General features: G+C 41.1%; 1 protein-coding gene, 2 long non-coding RNA genes and 1 pseudogene across 6 annotated transcripts; 1 reads left to right on the top strand and 3 right to left on the bottom strand.

Moving 5' to 3' along the window:
* Positions 1–1560: 1560 nt before the first annotated feature.
* On the bottom strand, positions 1561–2738 carry LOC139982482 (uncharacterized). Its single transcript, XR_011798197.1, has 3 exons — positions 2612–2738; positions 2013–2195; positions 1561–1640 (listed from the first exon to the last, which is right to left on the bottom strand). It is a non-coding gene; the product is annotated as an uncharacterized lncRNA (long non-coding RNA).
* Positions 2739–4649: 1911 nt separating this feature from the next.
* Positions 4650–5379, top strand: LOC139982483 (uncharacterized). Its single transcript, XR_011798198.1, has 2 exons — positions 4650–4763; positions 4891–5379. It is a non-coding gene; the product is annotated as an uncharacterized lncRNA (long non-coding RNA).
* A 5202-nt stretch (positions 5380–10581) lies between these two features.
* On the bottom strand, positions 10582–18031 carry LOC139982640 (uncharacterized). Of its 4 annotated transcripts, none has more exons than XM_071995639.1 (4): positions 13702–18031; positions 13310–13399; positions 12751–12925; positions 10582–12238 (listed from the first exon to the last, which is right to left on the bottom strand). In XM_071995639.1, exon 4 carries the CDS (start codon positions 11685–11687, stop codon positions 10701–10703), a length of 987 nt encoding a protein of 328 aa, XP_071851740.1. In that variant the 5' UTR covers positions 11688–12238; positions 12751–12925; positions 13310–13399; positions 13702–18031; the 3' UTR covers positions 10582–10700. The 4 variants fall into 4 exon arrangements, with proteins under 4 accessions (XP_071851740.1, XP_071851739.1, XP_071851737.1 ...); XM_071995638.1 differs by having other exon boundaries at positions 13713–18031; XM_071995636.1 differs by having other exon boundaries at positions 13310–18031.
* Positions 18012–18227, bottom strand: LOC139983911 (U2 spliceosomal RNA; annotated as a pseudogene).
* Positions 18228–19946: the final 1719 nt, after the last annotated feature.

Here is a 19946-nt window from a genome sequence, read left to right as displayed (position 1 = left end):
ACACTTTACTACCACATATGTCATCTGTCCTGACTTCTACTCCTTGAGATAGTATGTTAACAAGTTTCACAATTTTAACAATTTTAATCCCAAATGAACTTTGACCCATTCCATAAAAGTAGGCATCATTATCAAGCGATGTAGACTTTTCCTTTCCAGCCTAATGGTATATTTTGTAACAAAATAGCACAGAAAGCAAAAAACTCAATGCAGTTTATAAATACTGTTCATATATTTCACATACATAGAAAGGCTGGGCATGCATATGTGAGAAAAAAATTATGAAAGACCAAAAATACTATATTGTAGTACCACATGTAATGAAAGGCCAATGCAACTTCCAACAACAAATTGATAAGAACTCTTAGAAAAAAGAAAGAAACAAGTAATTCAAAAGAGCAAGGTAACAAATGGTAAAGTATGTTTAAGAAGAAACAGAAGTTTCCATGGAATGTGTCTTCGTAGAGTCAAGGTGAAATCTGCAGCTGTGTAGGATACTAAGTACTGATAAAAGTTCTTAATTTAGGTTTTTTGTGTGTAGACATTTATATGATTTTTGTTATATTAACCTATGGAGATGGTCATCTTAGAAAAATAAACTACTGTTTGAAAGAAGTGAAGGGTGGGTGAGTGAAGCAGTGAAAAACTGTTTTGGATTAAAGTCTTTTCAGTAAATAGAAAATATGTGATATAAAAATAAAGATGATTTTGGAATGACAGTTTTTGATGGCATAACAAATGAAAGATAAAGAAGTGAAAAAATAGTCTGATTAATGGCAAGTATAAAAACATATATGTAAGTAAATAGAAAAATGTGAAGAAAAATTTAATACCGGCAAGAATAGCTAACAAAGATAAATGAAAACATTAAAGCAATCTACCTGGAATGTACCCAACATAGTTATCATGTGGGTCAGGAAAAGTGGACCTGATCCGCCAGACAACACAACTGGGAACTGCTCTCCTATTTCTGTTGCCAAGGCGACCATAATGCCACAGTACAAATTGTCTGTATGCAGCATGTCTATTGGCTTTGTTGGGCTCTTCTCCTCTGTTACCGCCACAGATGGCTCTTCTTAGTTCTCGGGCGACACCAAGGACCAAAGGGTCAATCACCACAGTATCAATTTCCTGGAAATTATGACATTGAAGTTGTAGAAAGTTATGTCCAATTATTAAAACACCCATTATAGTCTTTCAGTTCTTGTCACTGACGCCATATGCTATAAACTTCTTAAACTGATTGCTGAAAATAACACTTTAGTCACGGAAGGTTATGTCAACAACATATTTTGTTATCTTGAGTTGTAAAAGAAATTTAATTTGTCTATGCTGTCATCACTGAGCACTATTGCTAGCCACAAAGCAAATTTTGGGTTCCAGATAAAACATTAAGAAAACAGTACTGACCGGTCTAAGAGAGAGACAGTTGTCACCTGTCCCTAGACAGCACACCCGTTCCTCTACTGTTGGCATTTCTCTGCACCTCTCACAAGTGCACCAGCCAGGTGAGTCTGGGATTGTCATACGCTGTGGGTGCTGCTGACGTTCCCAAATATCAAAAAGAGAGCAGGGTAGCTGTTCATCAACTGCAGAACGAGCTCTCGCAGCTGTTCAGAGTCCACTCTGTGTATCATTTCCTGAAAGAGGCCACAAACGTTATGTTGCATTTCAAATGTAATACCCAAAATAACCTTATGACAAAAACTGTAAGCTTATGTTTTTTTATATTCCTATCCTCTCTCAACCACCTCTCCCACTCCTTCCATGATAAATTATCAGTGACAATTTTACAGTCATGGGCATTTGTCATATTGGTTCACATAGAAAGATGCTCATAACTCGAAAAGTTAATTTCATAGAAGTTAAGAAATAGTATTGGTACCCTTTCCACACCAAACTATTTTTTTTTTACACACCCAGAGACTCCCGTGTTTGAGTACATGTTCTTGAGAGGATTTGTAATGAAAGCAAAGAAACATAGTAAATGAGAATATAGCCACTTTATGTACCCTGATATTTTCTGTCCTCTCCTGCTGTTGATTAGCAACTTGCTGTCTTGCTGCAGCTGCTGTCAACCGAGGCGTACCTGCACCTCTTCCACCACGGCCCCTTCCTCCACGGCCTGTACCCCTCCTTCCCCTTCTCCCAGATGTCCTCCTTGATGGTGTTTCTGGTGAATCACCTAAGGACTGCTACATTATGACAGAAGAAATAAGATAGTTATTTACTTTCCAACTGATAGTGTTTGTTTTTCTTTTAGAGATAACCTTTGGAGCATATTTGCTTATGATCCATCATAATTCATGGGTCAAACTGACATTCCTGAAGCCTAGCTAACATTAAATCTAACTACTCACTGCACTAGACGACATTCATTTTAACTAAGCAAATATTCGCAAACGTCACTACACTACGTTAAGTTCGTCGTGATATGGGTTTGTTGTTAGGCCTAAAGTTACCCTAACATCGGTACAGTAGAGTAGTTTGGTCACACATGTGTATAGGCATAGTCTAGTGTATACCGCGATCTAGCGATCGCGGAAAACGGAGAGTACATCTACAAAGATGAAGAATTTTCCGACAGTGTTGGTAAATGATAGGAAGTTACATTGGTATTTCTTGTTTCCATGCTAAGGGTGAGCAAATTTCTTTTTGCGAAATTCTTCTTTTGCAGTAGCGAATATCAGCACACTGTCATGCGAGATGGACAAGCCTGGTAACGATGTAGATGTATAGGCTGAAGTAACGTTATGTAGCCTGCCTACACTATCTGTCGCTTCGCGATGCCTTGCAATCAGCTGATCATTGTTTATTATTTACCACGTTATGCAATAACGTTCATCGTGTTTGAATATTCATATATAGGCGGGGTTTACTGAGATCCTAACGGAAAAGACCTTCGAGAAAAACAACGTTGAAAGTTCTAAATTTTGCGACTTTTATTCCACGATTTGAAGTTAGAGTTGAATAAATAAGCTTATTATGTATGTCGTTATGGCATGGTGGGGTCAATGAGGTTGAGAAAATCATGGGAAAATGACGCAAAATGCTGCTTTAATGAAGCAGTCGGACTGACTACCTCACGAGGAGGAAAGCTCATGCAATGACGACAGCGAAGATGATGATAACACATTTGGTGATGATGAAAATAGGCGTGAAGGAGAATGTGATGAAGATTTTGCCGATCACATAAATGATAAGCTCTATGATGAAGCTGCTGTTACAGTTAGAGCAGCTGCATTTTTCTTAATGTCTGTTTGTATATTCTGTGTCCAACTCGTTCATTCTTTATTCTGTGTCCAACTCGTCCAACATATTCTGTGTCCAACTCGTTCATTGAACATCTGCTCTTGGTTGTAGGATTTCTTCTCCCAGCTGGACACAGACTACCCAGCACGTACCAAAAAACTGAAACTGTCAAACTGTTCGAGAGTGGTGAAGTATCAGCTATCATTCACAGGTTCTGTGAAAATTGTGACCATTATTTACGGAAAAAATCTGAAATAATTGTAAGAGAATATCCAAACTGTATGCAAGCAATATCGGACTCTTCGCGTATATATTCTGGCACTTTTGTAGAAATCCCATTAGGGAGTTCAATCAAGAGTTTTTTTAGAAAATGAAAAACTATATGAACACCTGGGATATCCGCAAGAACGAACCAATGAAGACAATGATGCCTTTGAAGATCTCTGTTGTGGAATTGTCGTGGTCTTCCAGTTTTTAAGTCATCATCATATCAGCTGTGGCCTATTCAGTGCTGTTAAAGAACCACCACTGTTAAGGAACGAGTTCACAATTATTGCAGGTCTTTGGTTTGGCTACAAGAAGCCTATAATGAATGTTTTTTCAAGCCGTTTGTGAACAGCTGCCGTAATCTGTATACCAATGGTTTGTAGTGGGTACACCCAGGGATACACATGGATATTGTCTCCAAAGTTTTCACTTGTGTTAGTTCATGTCATGCTGTTGCACGTTGTGCCATTCAAAATATGGTGCAATTTAACAGTTTTTATGGTTGTGGACTCTGAGAAGAAGGCAATTACTGTAGCAAAAGGAAATGGAACTGTACGTGTTTTTCCTTTTGCAAATCCTCCAGCCAAGATCAGGAGCAATTGTGATATTGCACAACAAGCAACTGAAAGCGGCAATTCGGAGAAGGGAGTCAAAGGACCATCTGCTGTCGCTTCGATACCTTTATTTTCTGTGGCAAAGAGCTTTGTACCAGATTATATGCATTGCGTGCTCTTGGGAGTGGTTAGAAGTATTTTGAACTTGAGGTTTGCCTCTTCATATCACCAAAGCCCCTGGTACATCGGAACAAGAGTTAAAGATATAGACCAGAGATTGTTTTCCATCCAGCATCCAAACTTCATAACTCGCACACTACGTTCTTTAAGTACAAGAAAGTATTGGACGGCATCCGAATACAGAACATGGCTTTTGTGGTACCCTATACCAGTGCTCCAGGGGATAATGCCCACTCCTTACCTACAACATTTCATGGTACTTTCCATTTCCATTTTTCTACTGCTATCGAGGTCAGTTAGTAAGAGAAATGTCCAACTCACAAGGCACTTGCTGGATTCATTTGTGGAGGATGTCCAAACTCTGTATGGGACTGAGCACTGCTCCTTCAATGTGCATCCTTTGACAGTGCAGCGTTGGGGGCCTCTTTGGGTCCATTCTCCTTCTCTTTGGAGGACACCAACCAGATATTGAAGAAAATGATACATGGCACACAAGCTGCTCATTTATAGGTATGAATGTCAATTGCCAGAATGTAGGGTACTCATTTAAATACTTAAGTATTGCAAACATAATGTATAATATTTGCTGCCTGCTAAAAATTTGTTAACCTGATTTTTCGTATTTTCCCTTGTTCAGGTTGTTGGTGCACTGGCAGTCACTAGAAATTTGAAGAATTTTAAGCAGCAGGTAGAGGGTGATGAGGAAGAACTTCATTTAGCAGCTACAATAAAAGACACGTAGAACTCAAGAGAGATTGTCAGCTGACCTTTCCTTTGTAGACAAAGGTTCAAAGGAAGTACTTGAAGGCCCTGCCTCAGAAGCAGCTTTTAGGCACATTGGAACACCGATTATCCATGAAGTTTGTGTATTCAAACGAGCAGTATTTGGCTCATTAATGGTTCAAAGCAGAAGGTATGAAGAGAGGGGGGAGGCTCAGCAACTCAAGCGTAACAACAGTACAGTTTTTTTCAAAGATGGGCCCCAGTTGAAACTTGGTAAAGTTCAATACTTTTTTGAAGACCATGACCGAGGGTACGCTGTTGAAACCCTGCTGAACTCTTCGTTACAGAAGTTTATTCATCAAGAGTCAAAGAGTAAAATGGAACAATTGACTTGTGTTAGGAATCTGGATGGAACTTGGTAACAAGGTCATTGTCGGAAAATTGCCAGACACATACGGATATAATTCGTACATGTGGAAGTAAAGGCATAATGGCAGAGCTGTATATTGACTTGAGAAATCAAAAATCAGATTGAGACATTAGAATGGTATCAATATTTGTATCTGGATAACATTTATATCATGTTGAATCTGTCTTTATATGACAATAACAACCTTAACGTGGGTATCTGGCTTACATTTTATCAAAGCATTTCAGGCTTTATATGACTATATCAAACTTTATTTGGATATCTGGATTACCAATTTCATCAAGTTATATCTGGCTTTATATGGCTAAAGCAAAGTTTATATGGAGATCTGCATTACCAATATATCAAGTTGTATCTGGCTTTATATGGCTAAGTCAAACTTCATATGTAAATCTGACAATTATATCAAGATATAACAGGCTTTCTATGGCCACATAAAACTTTATATGGATATCTGGTTTAAAATTATATCAATATATATCTGGCTTTATATGGCCATATCAAACTTTATATACATATCTGGCTAACAATTATATCAAGATATATCTGGCTTTATATGGCCATATCAAACTTTATATGGATATCTGGTTTACAATTATATGAAGGTATTTCTGGCTTTATATGACCATCAAGTCTTTATATATCCAGATATAGCCAGATATGAAACCAGAAATGGAATTTGAGTAAGGGTACGGATACAGAGAACCAAAATCGACATGTTTGATTTTTTCACCCCCTTGAACTTCATGAAGTAAATTGACTCCATTGGTTCTTCCCCGAAAAATGCTTCTCGAGGATTCAATGGCTCGAGGTTTCTTGGTACCTGTCCAATGCACATTTTGTCGAGGGACAGCTAGTTTGAATTGATTCCACCGGTTCCCCCACATTTCTATGTAAACATGACCCGCATAAACATCACGAAATTATTGCTTTCCTTTTTCAGTCCGATTGTAGAGCTCCCCCATTGTAATTTGATGATACGGATGTATTGTGTCCTCGTCAAAGCATATCGGACATCCGTGCCACCACACCCTTGAAATTCAAAAATAACATTACCCTCCGTAGCAAACCCATCTACCCAGTACGGTCCCATTTCCTTTTCCCTTCATTCTGAGCATGTTGTATGTATATTTTCCTCCTATTTTCCTCCTAACACTTTCGTACCGTAACCAATTGAAGCGATACATAAGAATTTCCTTTTGTTTTTCATGATGGAAGACTGCAATTGTATTAGGCTTAAAAAATAACGGCTAAACACTATATTACATGCGGAGGCTATCGTCATGCGATGTTTTAAAGTTTCGCAAGTCTTTCTTTGTAATTTCCATGAAGAATTCACGAAAAAATAAACGTCTCAAAATATTAATATCACTGATACAGTATGACACTATTTCCCTTTGAAAGTCAAACGGGACATTCTTCTGAAGTTTACTTTCATACCAACCCAAAAACTCCTTTCTCGTTTCAAACGACATAGCATTTGGAGTGTAAAAGGAGGATGCAGAGGGCAAAGGGCCAACATAGTTTTGATTTGCCTCGGTATTAAACAAATGTGGAAAATAGCCTTTCCTGAACTCATCGATCCCAAACGTTTTTGCCAAAGCACAGGGATTGGCATAGAATTAAGGGAATCGATAAACCGAATCTTTTGACTCGACAGTTCAATTTGCATAATTTTCCCGCCCGTGGTAATGTTCGGCGTCAACCCTAATTTGTAAAGAAAATCCAAAATAAAATACCCGTCTTTTTTAATAATTCATTCCCCGAATTTGATTTGAGTGTTAGCCACCGAAAATATGACTTGTTTATCCCCAGAAATTACACAGAGTCTCAAGTGTTTCAGAGATACACGAACCCCTCATTAACCACCTGGGCAACACATAAGTTTGGCACGTGTGTTCCACTTTCTTAGGTGGTCGCGAAATCATAAAATACGTACGCGCGAGGGGCAGAGATTTTTTCAATGCCTTCTTTATGACTTGAATCGTGTTGCATTCACACTTCCCCCATCTCCTGACCCTCTCCCTCTTTTTCCAACGACTCTTGTTTATGCTTATGCACTTGAATAGAACACTTATGACCATCTGTTATAGTTTGGCAGTTGGCAGTTGGCAGTTGGCTTTCGTGGAGTGCGGACGTGTTTTCGCTCTCGCTCTTCATCTGTTACAGCTGTTTTTGTACTGTGCTGTGCTATACTTCCCGCCAGGCGGGTGTGATAGCTTGTGTTCGTGTGTTTTCCTCAGTTCGTATATCGTTTGTTGTTTCACTATCCGGTCTTTTGTTTGTTTTGTGTTACTCCCCTGTGGCCTAGCCACCTTCGGTATCATGGTATCGCGCCGTGATTCTCGGATAGTTAAGTTGTCGTTCACCGGTGAACAAGCTGTTCCACCGGTGCAAGTTTTTAGTATTTTGAAGAGCAAGGGTGTTGTTGTGCCTGGAGAGGTTGATGCTTTGCAAGCTCTCCAGGGTCGTAATACGTACGATTTACGTTTTACCAGTGACGTGGCCCGTCAGAAAGGGGTCACGTTGCTGAGTAACGTCGAGGGGATGACAGTTACTCCATACGAGCGATCCGTATGGGTAACTATCATCCACGTAGGACTAGAGGTGCGGCAGGAACTTGTCGCAACGGTTTTGGGTCGGTTCGGGGCTGTCAAGGCTGCCAAAATGTGCTCCTATGCACAAGCCCCTGGGGTGTTGAACGGGCACCGACAGGTTCGGATCGACCTGAAACAGGACATTCCCTCCTTCCTGTTTATAGCAGGGCATAAAGCCCACGTGCGGTATCCCGGTCAGCCCCGTACCTGCTTCAGGTGTGGGGAGACCGGGCACGAAGCCAAGGGCTGCCCAAACAAGAAATGTGGGCGCTGCCTTCGTCTTGGGCATGATAGCACCGCTTGCCCAAACGAGGTTGTGTGTTCACTATGTGGGAAGGAGGGACATGTCTTTCGAGCTTGTCCCTCCTCTTATGTCTCTAGGACTAAGAGTGGGGGTAAGTCAAGTTCCGACGCACCTAGTACTTCACGAGAGGAGGGGGAATCTGGTGGGATTTTACCCTCCCCTGCACCTGGTTCACCCTCCCCCGTCGTTGCAGACCCCAACCCCGTGCCCGCACCGAGAAAGTCTCCACCAGCTTCCCCCATCAACTCGTCCAGTTCCGTCCCCAGTCCGCCGCCGGTATCGCCAGATCCGGAGGCTTTGTCTGACGGAGAATCGGTGGTCATCGATTCTCCGGAGGTTCTGTCCGACGGCGACTCCGGGGACTCGGTGGTCATCGGGTCTCCGGAGGCTCTGTCTGACAGCGACTCCGGGGGCTCGGTGATCGTCGAGCCAAAACGTGCCACTGGGACGAGCTGGTACGACGAGATGGGGGAACCCTCTCTAAAAAGGTCGGCCTCAAGTGACGACTCGGACGACGATATGTCGTCTAGAGCGCGCTTGAAGCTTACAGAATCGTCGTCGGCGTAGTTTTGCCCCATTGCCCTCTCATGGCCCATACATTTTCAGTTGCCACTTTGAACGTGAATGGCATGAGGGATCATCGCAAGCGCAGTCGCATTTTCCAATATTGTATTTCAATGGAGGTCGACTGCGTTTGCCTGCAAGAAACACATATTTTGGAAGAAGATGTCCCTCTATGGGCTTATGAGTGGGGTGGTGGGCTGCATGCTTCGTTTGGTTCGTCTTCATCCTGTGGCACTGTCATCCTTCTGTCACCTCGTCAGGCGGGTTGTGCCACTAGGGTGGAGACGGATCACGAGGGCCGATTGGTTTGCATTCTTTTCAAGTATCCACAGGGTAACATCTCCCTCTGCAATGTGTATGCTCCCAATCGGCCTTCTGCTAGACGAGAATTTTTTAACACGCTGCCTTCCTTTGTTCCTGGTAGTGCACCATGTGTCATGGTCGGAGACTTTAACTGTGTCCCAGACTCGGGTCTTGACAGACTCGGGGCTTCTGTGTCTGCTAGTCCTGACGCTGGGATCACAGAATTGGAAAGATTCACTTCGGCACACCTTTTAGCCGATGTCTGGAGGCATATGCACCCGTGTAGTACGGTGTATACGTGGGTGAGGCCTAACGGAGAAGATGCCTCCAGGATAGATCGAGTGTATGCGCCCGTAAGTTTTACATTTTCGGGTTGCGAGACGCTCAGCTGTCCGCTCTCTGACCATGACACTGTGGTAGCACGTTTTGTTTTGCCTTCCATTTTCCCCATCGGGCGGGGCCTATGGAAGCTTAACTGTCGGATTCTTGGCGAGGCAGAGTTCCGCCAGGGTTTCGAGACCAGGTACAAAGGATGGCAAACATTGAAGCCGGCCTTTGCTTCTACATCCCAATGGTGGGATGATGTCAAGTTGCGCATCAAACGCTACGCAATTCATTATTGCGTGACCCGCGCACGGCGTCGAAGAGAACATTTTTCGAAGCTGTGCGCGGAGGTGAAGTTTGGCGACCCTTCGGCTGTCATCGCTTTGCAGACTTATCTCGATGAAAAGTACCACGGTGCCCGCGTCAGGGCCCGTGTCGAAGCGGTGGAAGCCGAGGAGCGCCCTTCACTGAGGTTTTACCAGTCCGTTAGCTCATCGGCAGGTGACAGACGCGTCCCGTCTGTGCGCGCTACTGATGGGACCGTGGTTAGTGACCCTCACGGCATTGTCCGCGTATATAAAGAGTATTATTCGAGTTTGTTTACGCGTGGCAATGTCGACTTGTCGGCACAGGCTAATTTATTGAGGGGAATCTCAAAAACCGTTCCCCACGATGTCAATGATATTTTGGGGGGCGGAATAACCACTGTTGAGCTTTGGAAGGCGCTTTCGAAGATGAAGAATGGCAAGTCCCCGGGTTCGGACGGGCTTCCGAGGGAGTTCTACCGAACCTTCTGGGCAATAATAGGACCCGACATCAGAGCCGTCTTCGAGGACGCCTTCCAAAACGGACTGTTAAACCAAAGTCAACGTATGGGCATGATTACTTTGCTGCCCAAGTCTGGGGACTCCTTGGATCCCCGTAACAAGCGTCCGATCACCTTGTTAAATGTGGACTACAAGTTGCTGGCTAAGGCTTTGTGCAACCGCCTTGCACTGGCTATGCCGCATCTTGTGGGTGATCTCCAGACTTGTGCAGTCTGCACCTGCACTGCACCTGCACTCTAACAATTGTTCTTCAGAAAGATGAAAAGGAAAATATAAAATATGAAATTACCCTCCCTCCCTCCACCCCTTTCCCCGGAAAACCCCTATCTCATGTTCAAATCAGGGAAACCGATGGCAGCTTCACTGAAGAAAAAGTTAAGATTTCCCGAAGCGTGCCTTTAAAGTATTTACTAGTTCTGCTTTGCTTGGTTTCGGTACTCTAGCTATGTTCTGTGGCAGGTCTTTTTTTACCGGAGGCAAAACATGGAGGTGGCCAATCTTCATCGCCACAGCATTCATTAGGAGGTCATAGATGAAGCTATACTCCTTAGCTTCGTAGATTGGTTTAATAACCCATTTTTTGGATGCCTTAGAGAAAACGACATTGTAACGCTTTTGGCCTTTCTTATGGCCTTTCCTTACTACCGCCTGCTGTCTTCCACTGTTTTCATTGTGGTCAATGATGGCAAGTTGTGTTCTGGCCAGCATATTTGGGAAGTCAAACTCCTGGCGCTTTGGACAGTACTTCAGCATGGCACCATGAAAAACCTCCTGTGAGCCAGTGTGGCATGACCTGTTCAGGAAACGAATATCCTTTAACAGCCTCTTGTCCATCACGATATCCTTCAAAGCATTGTGGGCTGGCGAATCTAGTTTTAACCATGCTGGCTCAACCTCATCATCTTCCCTTATAGGTGGATGTTCACATCTGTGAAACTTGTTGCATGTGTCCCAGCTGTGAATGTTAGCAGTATGGTAAACTACTGATGAGAACTTCTCAAGAAGCAGTTCTGGATCCTTGTCACAGGTGTGAGCTGACCACCATAGATGATTAGATACTGCTTGGATCCAGCTTGCAGGCTGCTCACACGACTTTGTCTTACTTTTGGCGAGTAGTGTCTTCTGGAGGGTTTTTGACAGATGCCAGACATCAAAGTGATGGTCAATGTTGGGATACTCTTTCTTCATGAGAGCTCTGATCCCACAGTGCCTGTCAGTTGCAATCAAGTCGACAGTTACGTTGCATGCTTTCAGCTTTTCCATACACCGCTGAAACCCCAGCTTTTCCATTGCAACTGAGCTTGTAGTTTCTGTAACCTGAACAAGTTCTGAAACATATATTTTTTCAGTCTCTGTGTCCATCAATGAGTAGTTGCAATACTTAGCGTTGTAACCTGGAAAACTTAGCTTCCTTCTCCAGATAGTCTGTATTCAAGATATCCCTCTGAAAATTGTAGTAAGCTGATTTGCCTATGAAAGTAAGGCCACTAGGCAAACTACCCCACTTTGTGGAAGGTATTCCCGCTAAACAGGATTGCTGCACTGACTAGCAAGTTACCAGCAGGTGTGCCGCCAAGCATTGGTTGAGAATCCCAAATCAGCAGCTGGTGGCCATTCACACAATACAGCTTAGCACGGAGCAAAATGTCCAGTGCTTCTTCATACACTATAAATTTTCTGCCATGAACACACTTTTCTTCCTTTGTGGCTTCCCTTTCCTCATTGTCCTCAGATGAATCATCACTTTCAAGGTGGTACGAAACATCACTGGGGTGAGAGTCATCATGTGAAGAACTTGACTGCTTCTCCGCAGGCTCAGCCACATTTACCGCAGTTTCGTCAACTCTCTACTCCACCTTCTCCTCTTCAATCACATCTGTTTGCAAGAAATGTGTATCACACTCTGTGACGACCTGTGAAAACAGAAAAATAAATTGACTGACATGTACTCTCTGAGATGTATCACATTGACAAACTATATAACAACTTATATAACAATTTGAACCCAAATGACCTTTGACCTCCACCAAACACAATAGGCTTCTTGCACTCAATGTGGTACACCATACCAAATATGAGATTTGTCAAAGCTTCCCTTCTTGAGTTATAGTGTATACAAGCTAAGCATCACACACATGCCAGCATGACTGGAAACTTTACAATTTTAATCGAAACAAAAATTTTGAAGTTACAGCAATTTTTACTTTTTGAGATATCATGTTTACCAAAAGTGGATGGGCATGGTAATGTGTTGGCTACATACTGCGGTACTCAACCCAGACCGATGTAATGATCCCGAGAATTGGTTGCAATAGTTAAATTGTGATGTGGCAAACGCACCTCCCACCAAGCCCCTTGAAAAAAATATATTGATGCAGAGCATGTTAAACCATAAAGCAAAAGACTACATGGATATGTTGCTCACCATCTCTTCATCTTTCTCCGATGCACAATAGAGCATCAGTCTGAACAGGGGGTTCTTGGGCTTCACCATCAAAGTATTCAGGTGAATCAGTCTGAGTAGATGATGACACTAAATGTCCCAAATCAGTTTGTGTAGCAATTTCTTTACTAGATGATGATGCACGATTTGAAAGACGCTGCAAAAGAAGAAAATAACTTGCAATAATTTACCATATATAACCTGGATACAAGAAGATACTGCGCGTAATAGCCTCCACAGACTTCATATATCAGAAAGTCATGGAGGTGGATAATGAGTCAAAGCGAGCCCGTGCCCCCACCCCCTCCCTTTGAAAGGAAAACTGACAATTGTACACAAACAGATTTTGGTGAATGTTCTCTATCCTGGTGGAGAGGCTGAAGAAATTACAGGCATTATGGAGCTTTTTCATTTTTCAGAGCAATGGGGTCCATATAATATATGAATTTGGGGGGGGGGGTGAGGTGGTAAGTGTTATTTTCAAAAGCCTTTCTTGTCTTCTAAAATTGATTATAAATATACTTAGCATTACTTTGCTTACCCTTCTCCTTTAACGCTTCAATGAAAGCTGACCTTCAGTAGTCTTTCCAGCTGCTTTTGTGGTGTTTGATTCCCTTGTTATTTCCACGTACTGTATAATAATGAGAAAGCACATCAAACTTTAATATTATGGAATATTATCAGCAGTGCTAAAACCTAACATGATATTGTACATAATATGGTTGCAATTGGAACCAAAATATTCATCATCAAAATTCCTTCACATTACAGTGGCACACCCTAGGGGATACATGATTTATATCTGGTGAGAACTTCTGTGGTTGTTGGTCTCTGAAGCAAGAATATTTGCAGTTAATTTATGTCCAAATCACTTTTAAGTGACTTTTGCTATGGCAGATTTACCAAGCAACAGAGTTGAAGCAGAATTATCACCTTTTACTCACTGTGGCATGGACTATTTTGGTCCCTTGATGGTGCGTAGGGGGCGGTCTGAAGTGAAACGTTATGGTGTGATTTTCACCTGCTTTTCCTCCAGAGCAGTACATTTGGAAGTTGCCCATTCCTTGGACACTGATGCATGCATCAATTCCATTAGACGATTTCTGGCGAGAAGAGGCCCAATTAAGAGCATCAGATCTGACAATGGTACTAAATTGGTTGGGTCTGAAAGGGAGCTGAAACAAATGCTCGAGAAGGTTGACCAAACGAGGATGACAAGCACACTATGTTCAGGAGGAATTGGGTGGTTCTTCAACCCTCCGGCAGGTTCCCACTTTGGCGGTGTGTGGGAAAGAATGATAAGAACAACTCGCAAGATCCTATAGTCTTATGAAAGAGCAGCCTCGTACAGTTGATGATGATCAACTTAGTACAGTATTTTGTGAAGCTGAAAATATCTTGAACAGCAGACCTCTTACGACAACATCACCAGATCCCGATGATTTCACACCACTGACTCCAAATATGCTGATGAATCCACAAGCTAAATGGTTGGCTTCTCCAGGTGTTTTCGAGCAGAAAGACATTTATGCCAGAAAACGATGGCGACAAGCGCAGTACTTGGTAGACGTTTTCTGGTCCCGTTGGAGAAGGGAGTATATAGTCACTCTTCAGCAGCGTGGCAACGGCAAAGACGAAACGTGCAGGTTGGAGATATTGTACTGATTGTTGATAAGTCTGTACGCAGAAAGTTGGCTGATGGGATTGGTCGAATCGACTTCCAAGGATAAGAAGGGAAATGTGAGGTCGTGCCAAGTGAGGACAAAGACTTCGATGTTAGAAAGACCTGTAGCCAAATTGTGTATTCTGGTTGAGTCATAATTGCGTATGTCACGTAAGTGGATGCAAAATTCCTGGTATTGATATGCTTCACTGTGTGCATTGGAGCACCTGTATCGCATATAAAGAGTAACTAAATTCCGGGTTTCTCGTCTCCTTATTGTTGGTATGTTTCACCGAGATATATCGGAATACCTGTGCTTACAAATTGTAAGAGCCGTTACGTCATATTAGATTCGTGTTTTTTTTAAAGTTGATGTTAGGGTGGGGTACAGGAAAGTTAGTTAGTTGGATTCCATCTGGTAACGATATCACGTCGGGCAGAGAGGTAGTTTCTCCGTTATTGAGAACGGGAGTTATATATTCATAAAAAGGCAATGAGGTCTTAAATTGAGTTAGTATTATATTGTCAATGAGGACAATTTTGCGTATACTTGTTATTGAGAACAAGCCGCTAAAATACCGTATATTCTCGACGCACGTGCTTTATTCGTTTGTGACAAGCGGAGTTTGCTGTATAGTAAACCAGATTACGGGCAGGCGACCCCCAATAATCTGTGAGTATTGTAAGTATTAATGTAAAATTGGTATATTCTAGGACCACATTAAATGAGAGAGTGTCATCATTTCGTAAATTTATTTGTAAGTAAACTGTATGATCCAAAGTGCTTGAATTGAAACGAAATTCTTAAAAGTGGTCGAATACCTAGTAGAAATGCTGAGACTGTCGCATAATTGGTTTATTATTGAGATTGGATGGAATTTATATTTGATTGATTGATTTATTTGTTGTATCACGTGAATATATACAATGTGATAGGAAATCCTCTAAGAAACCTTCAGATGGCTTAACAAAGTAGAGGACTCCCTGTAAAGAAAAGGGAAGAGTAAACTAAATATATAAGAGCCTTAATTGTTTGAGGAACAAGGGCAGATCTTAAATTTGTCGCGCAAAGAATTGATTGTGAAAAATGTGTAAGATTATTTTTAGAAAGCAAAGGAAATGCTGTATCATGTTTACGTTAATGTGTCTCGTAAGGAGTGAGAGTTAAAATGTCCTTTATAAGTTGCGATAAATTGACCGTATGTTTAAAACAAATATTAGGAATGGTTTTGTTCCTCTGTTTGTCTACAGGGTTTTATTTTTGGTGACTCCAAAACTAACTGCTTGGGGTCACGGGGGTATTTCTTGAGAGTTTTGGAGACAAACTGTTTAAATTCACTATTCAAGGGAAGACAATCGTGCAGCTTACAGACGAAATACATACCAATCAGCCATCCACTTCTGAATAGATTCCAAATATCTAATTTTCCTTGCTTCGATATTTACACTTTTTATTTACATTCATTACTAGCCTCATTGCACTTTCAACATATTGTTTTGTATCCAGTTTCAACTAATTTTTTAAACATATTATAGGGTATGCCAAAGATTCACAGGGTATGTCGTTTTCCTGCCATTTTAACAGTTTCTTAATTTTATTTTAGATATCTACCTTGACGACTTACACAAGTTATATAAATTTCCACAACTATAGTACCTTTATCTCACTTTTAGACTATTCCATTCTTCAAACCAAAGCACTTGTTTCAGATTATAAATATATTTTCAGAAAGATACTCAATTTCCTGATTTCTACTTTCTCATTTGCCTTGCCTGAACCATATTAGGTCACAGAAACATGTGACACGATATCTCGTGAACCTTAACAGCTATGATGATCAAGAAGTTCCAAATTGAGTACATATTCACGATAGTAACCGATAGGTTGCAAGTTCAATTCCGGAGAGATAACAGCTATGACATGTGTACCTAAATAGTTTAAAGGGCCTTAGTTGGCTCTAATAAACTATCAATTGTCCCAAATTCCCCAAAATATCCTGATTACAGATACACTTTCTTACCTGTAAAATATAGAAGTAATCCTACTGGTAAATTAGATACAGACCAGCAAGAAATCCTCCAATAAAAGTCTACAGCGTATTAATCTATGGTGTACAGAAATTGACCCCTAATAGGGCCCCCTTTTGCTTTTGAAAATGATACGCCCCTGGAGTATTTAATAGGATAAATACGGTAGTCAACATTTAGTCCCTACAGTAAATTTGAGATTATCAATACAATAATGTAAGAAGTAATACCCTCTCTCATTGAATCCTGTAGTTCTGCCTACCACTACTGCTAATTGTGCAATGTCGCCACTCTGTACAATATAACAATTTTATACCATATAAGCCTACAATGCATGAGATGTGCCTAACAGTACAGTGCCTAACAGTAACAGTGCCTAACAGAACTACATGGCAGTCATGCCTAACATTGCCTGAATGACAATGCCCTGCCTAACCATGCCCTCCACTGCCTGGAAATCCTGCCTAGCAGCACAATACCAAGCCACAAGTTCGTTTCCACAGTGATAACATCTGTATCCAGTCTCCCTAACTGGTATAAAAGCCTTGGGTGGCTCATTATGATGACCTTTATTATTGTTGAAAAGAACTAGATAATACTTGTTATAAACCTAACCCAAACTGCCTAAGAACCATACATGTGTGGTCTAATAATGGAATCTATTACTGGCTAAGAGTCCTGCTTAACAGTGTACATTCCTGCCTGCAAATAACTTTATAATTAAAATTAACTCTTAAACACTGTCACTTAACTATGCAAGACTAGATATTTGAGAACCGCCTGGTTTATAGAGGAGGAACAAGTGGGAGCTCATAATTGTCTTTCAACCTACTGTAGACTATTTGTCCTCAAGAACCCAAAATTGGTGAAATCTGAATTATGGTTAACCATAAAGTTTTGTAGGCCCTACATTTTTAAGCTCAAATACGTATGAGCTTCTGCACCATTGGTGCTCTAGTATGTGCACTGAAAGCAGAAACACATCTGAGTGTTTTTGTATCTGCTACACCGCATGTATAGCAGTATTAACATTCTAAAAATAGCAACACACCTCGGTGATGATTCTAGTTGAATCCAGTCCTATTGGTAGGCATAAGTGGAACAATTCACTTGAAAACACTTACAGCCAAGGTTCAACATATTAACTAAACACCCAGTATGAGAAATGCTACTCCAATTGAGCACAGTTGAAAAAAAAACCCTGCTCAAATGAATAGTTCACTCCACTTGGACCTTGTTCATTCTGTACTGGGACTACTCAAATTATGAATATTTATAAACACTTAAGAAAACTTGATTAATGAAGAACCAGACCACGGCTCAATATTTGTATTCCGAACACATTCATTGCTCAGAACTGGTAGCATTCCCTTTCATTTCAGGTTTTCCATGACATGTTCTTTTAGTGTGACCTCTTGTATGACAACGACTACATGTCACCCTACTGTTTTGCATCAAGTTGTCAATTCGTGAACCGTCCATGTACTCTAGTCGATTCTGTTTATCCATAATTTGTGACAAGGCCTGGATTTTTTTTATGGTTTGTCGATCTAAAATATGCCTTTGTTGTCAAATCATACTTTTTAAGAAAAAGTCACCCAGGAAAGAACCTGGGCACGAAAACCAAACTACCAAACGACTGATCCGCTCTCAGCCCCAGTCCCCTTGCATCGGGACTGTGACTGTGTGATCATCGTCAGGTGTGTATCACCATTCCCGAAGGGAACAGATACTACACATGATCTTAGCCAAAAGGCCGAGAAGCGATTTGTTGTCAAATCATTGAGCTTTTCTAAGCCTTGCTGTGTGAACTGACTAATTGATCCAAATTGCCGCAACACTTCAGGAACATGAGCCACAAGAATATGGATGTATGGTGTGACATGCTGTTTCTGGTAGACAGAACAATATGTAATGAGCCATTTCTTTCATATTCTTTCATATTACTTTCATATTACTTTCATATTCATTGCTGAAGATACCATTTGCTGATTTCAGTTTGATACATCCAAGAACATAGAATTCATCCGACAAAAACTGGATTTTTGTTAGTTTATCTGCACCTAATTCAGGAAGGATTTCAGCAACTTTGATGCATGCAAAAAGCTTGTGTTTCTGGGGACCATTTAATGTAGGCCACTTGAGCTTCTTAGAATCCTTCCTAACATAGAAGTTGAATCCAACGATTCAAGATTCTTTCAGGAATTTCTCTAATTCGTGACAATGTAGAAATTTCTGTGGATTGAACTCAGCAAATTTATTCAATTTATCAATTGCATCTAATCTACGTGCATCCAAGATTAACAAGTTCATGAGTATATCTGTTATTCCCAAAAACAGATGAAGATTATCCACAACAACACTTGACATTGGGATTGATGGAAATATTGGTGGATTCGAACAATTGAACCTCTTCTTTGATGTCTTGGGCACTTGACGCAATTCTCCAGTTCACTGATTGTTCTGAACTTGTAACTTTTGTCAGGCATTTCATATGACTAGTGTGATGAGAAATACATTTGTGATGGGCATTTGCAATAGATACAGGAGTATGTGCATGATGCGCTATTAATGCCCAAGACAGAGTAAAAATTTGTAATCACCACGTAGTAGGTAATATGACAGCTTGTATGAATATGCTCCAACCACTACTTCTGTGTACTGTTGTATTTGGCTGCGCAAATCGACTAAATGAGCCTTGATTGCCTGGTACCCTTCTTTTTCTTGAAATACTGCAATAAGACAATTGTCATTGCTGGACATTGCATTGGGATCAATTCTCGCATTGAGGACTTGAATGAAATCTCTCTGAAAACGGACATAAACGAACTGAGTACGGATAACTTGAACTGCATTTTCTTTGATTTGTCTCTGTTTGGTTTTAATTTGATATATACTGGGAAGAGAACTTGCTGATGAGAGGGCTTTATAGGCTTAATCAGATATTGCAAATCTATCTTTAATATAAAAGCAGCAAGTTTGCCTGTTGAACTTGAAATGAAGTGTTTGGGCCAAGCTTGGCTTCATCTACCAAGCAGACATACTCTTCTTTTTTGCTCAGAACATTTTGAACTGTACCCGATGCCTGCAAGCCTTGCAAACCAAGGAATGATAAGGCCGCATTACAGTCATCTTTTACCTTCTTGTTTATGCGATACACTTGAGCCCTGCTATATGGTTTCAACCCACTGTGTTTTCTGGAGGTCTTTCCTATATATTTCAGAACAATTCGCTTTGATAGTTCTTGACACAATGACGTTAGCTTACGCACTTTGCTACATTGATCTTGCAAGTCGGTTTGCAATACCCCTAGTTTCGTTTCAAGTTGTTTAACTTTCTCAACAAGATGAGTGTTTACAAATTCATTATTCCTCACCTTAAAGTTCCACTTGTCATTTTTTTGCAGCCAAGATCCAAACGTGTTTTTTTGATGTCCCCCTTTCCAACTTTGCTTCATTTTGCTATACAATCTAGATGATTTTATGCG

Source organism: Apostichopus japonicus, chromosome 16 (genome assembly GCF_037975245.1).
Source record: "Apostichopus japonicus isolate 1M-3 chromosome 16, ASM3797524v1, whole genome shotgun sequence".
NCBI lineage: Eukaryota > Metazoa > Echinodermata > Holothuroidea > Aspidochirotida > Stichopodidae > Apostichopus > Apostichopus japonicus.
Note: the sequence above shows the minus strand (reverse complement) of the source record. Positions and strands in the feature narration are given on the sequence as shown.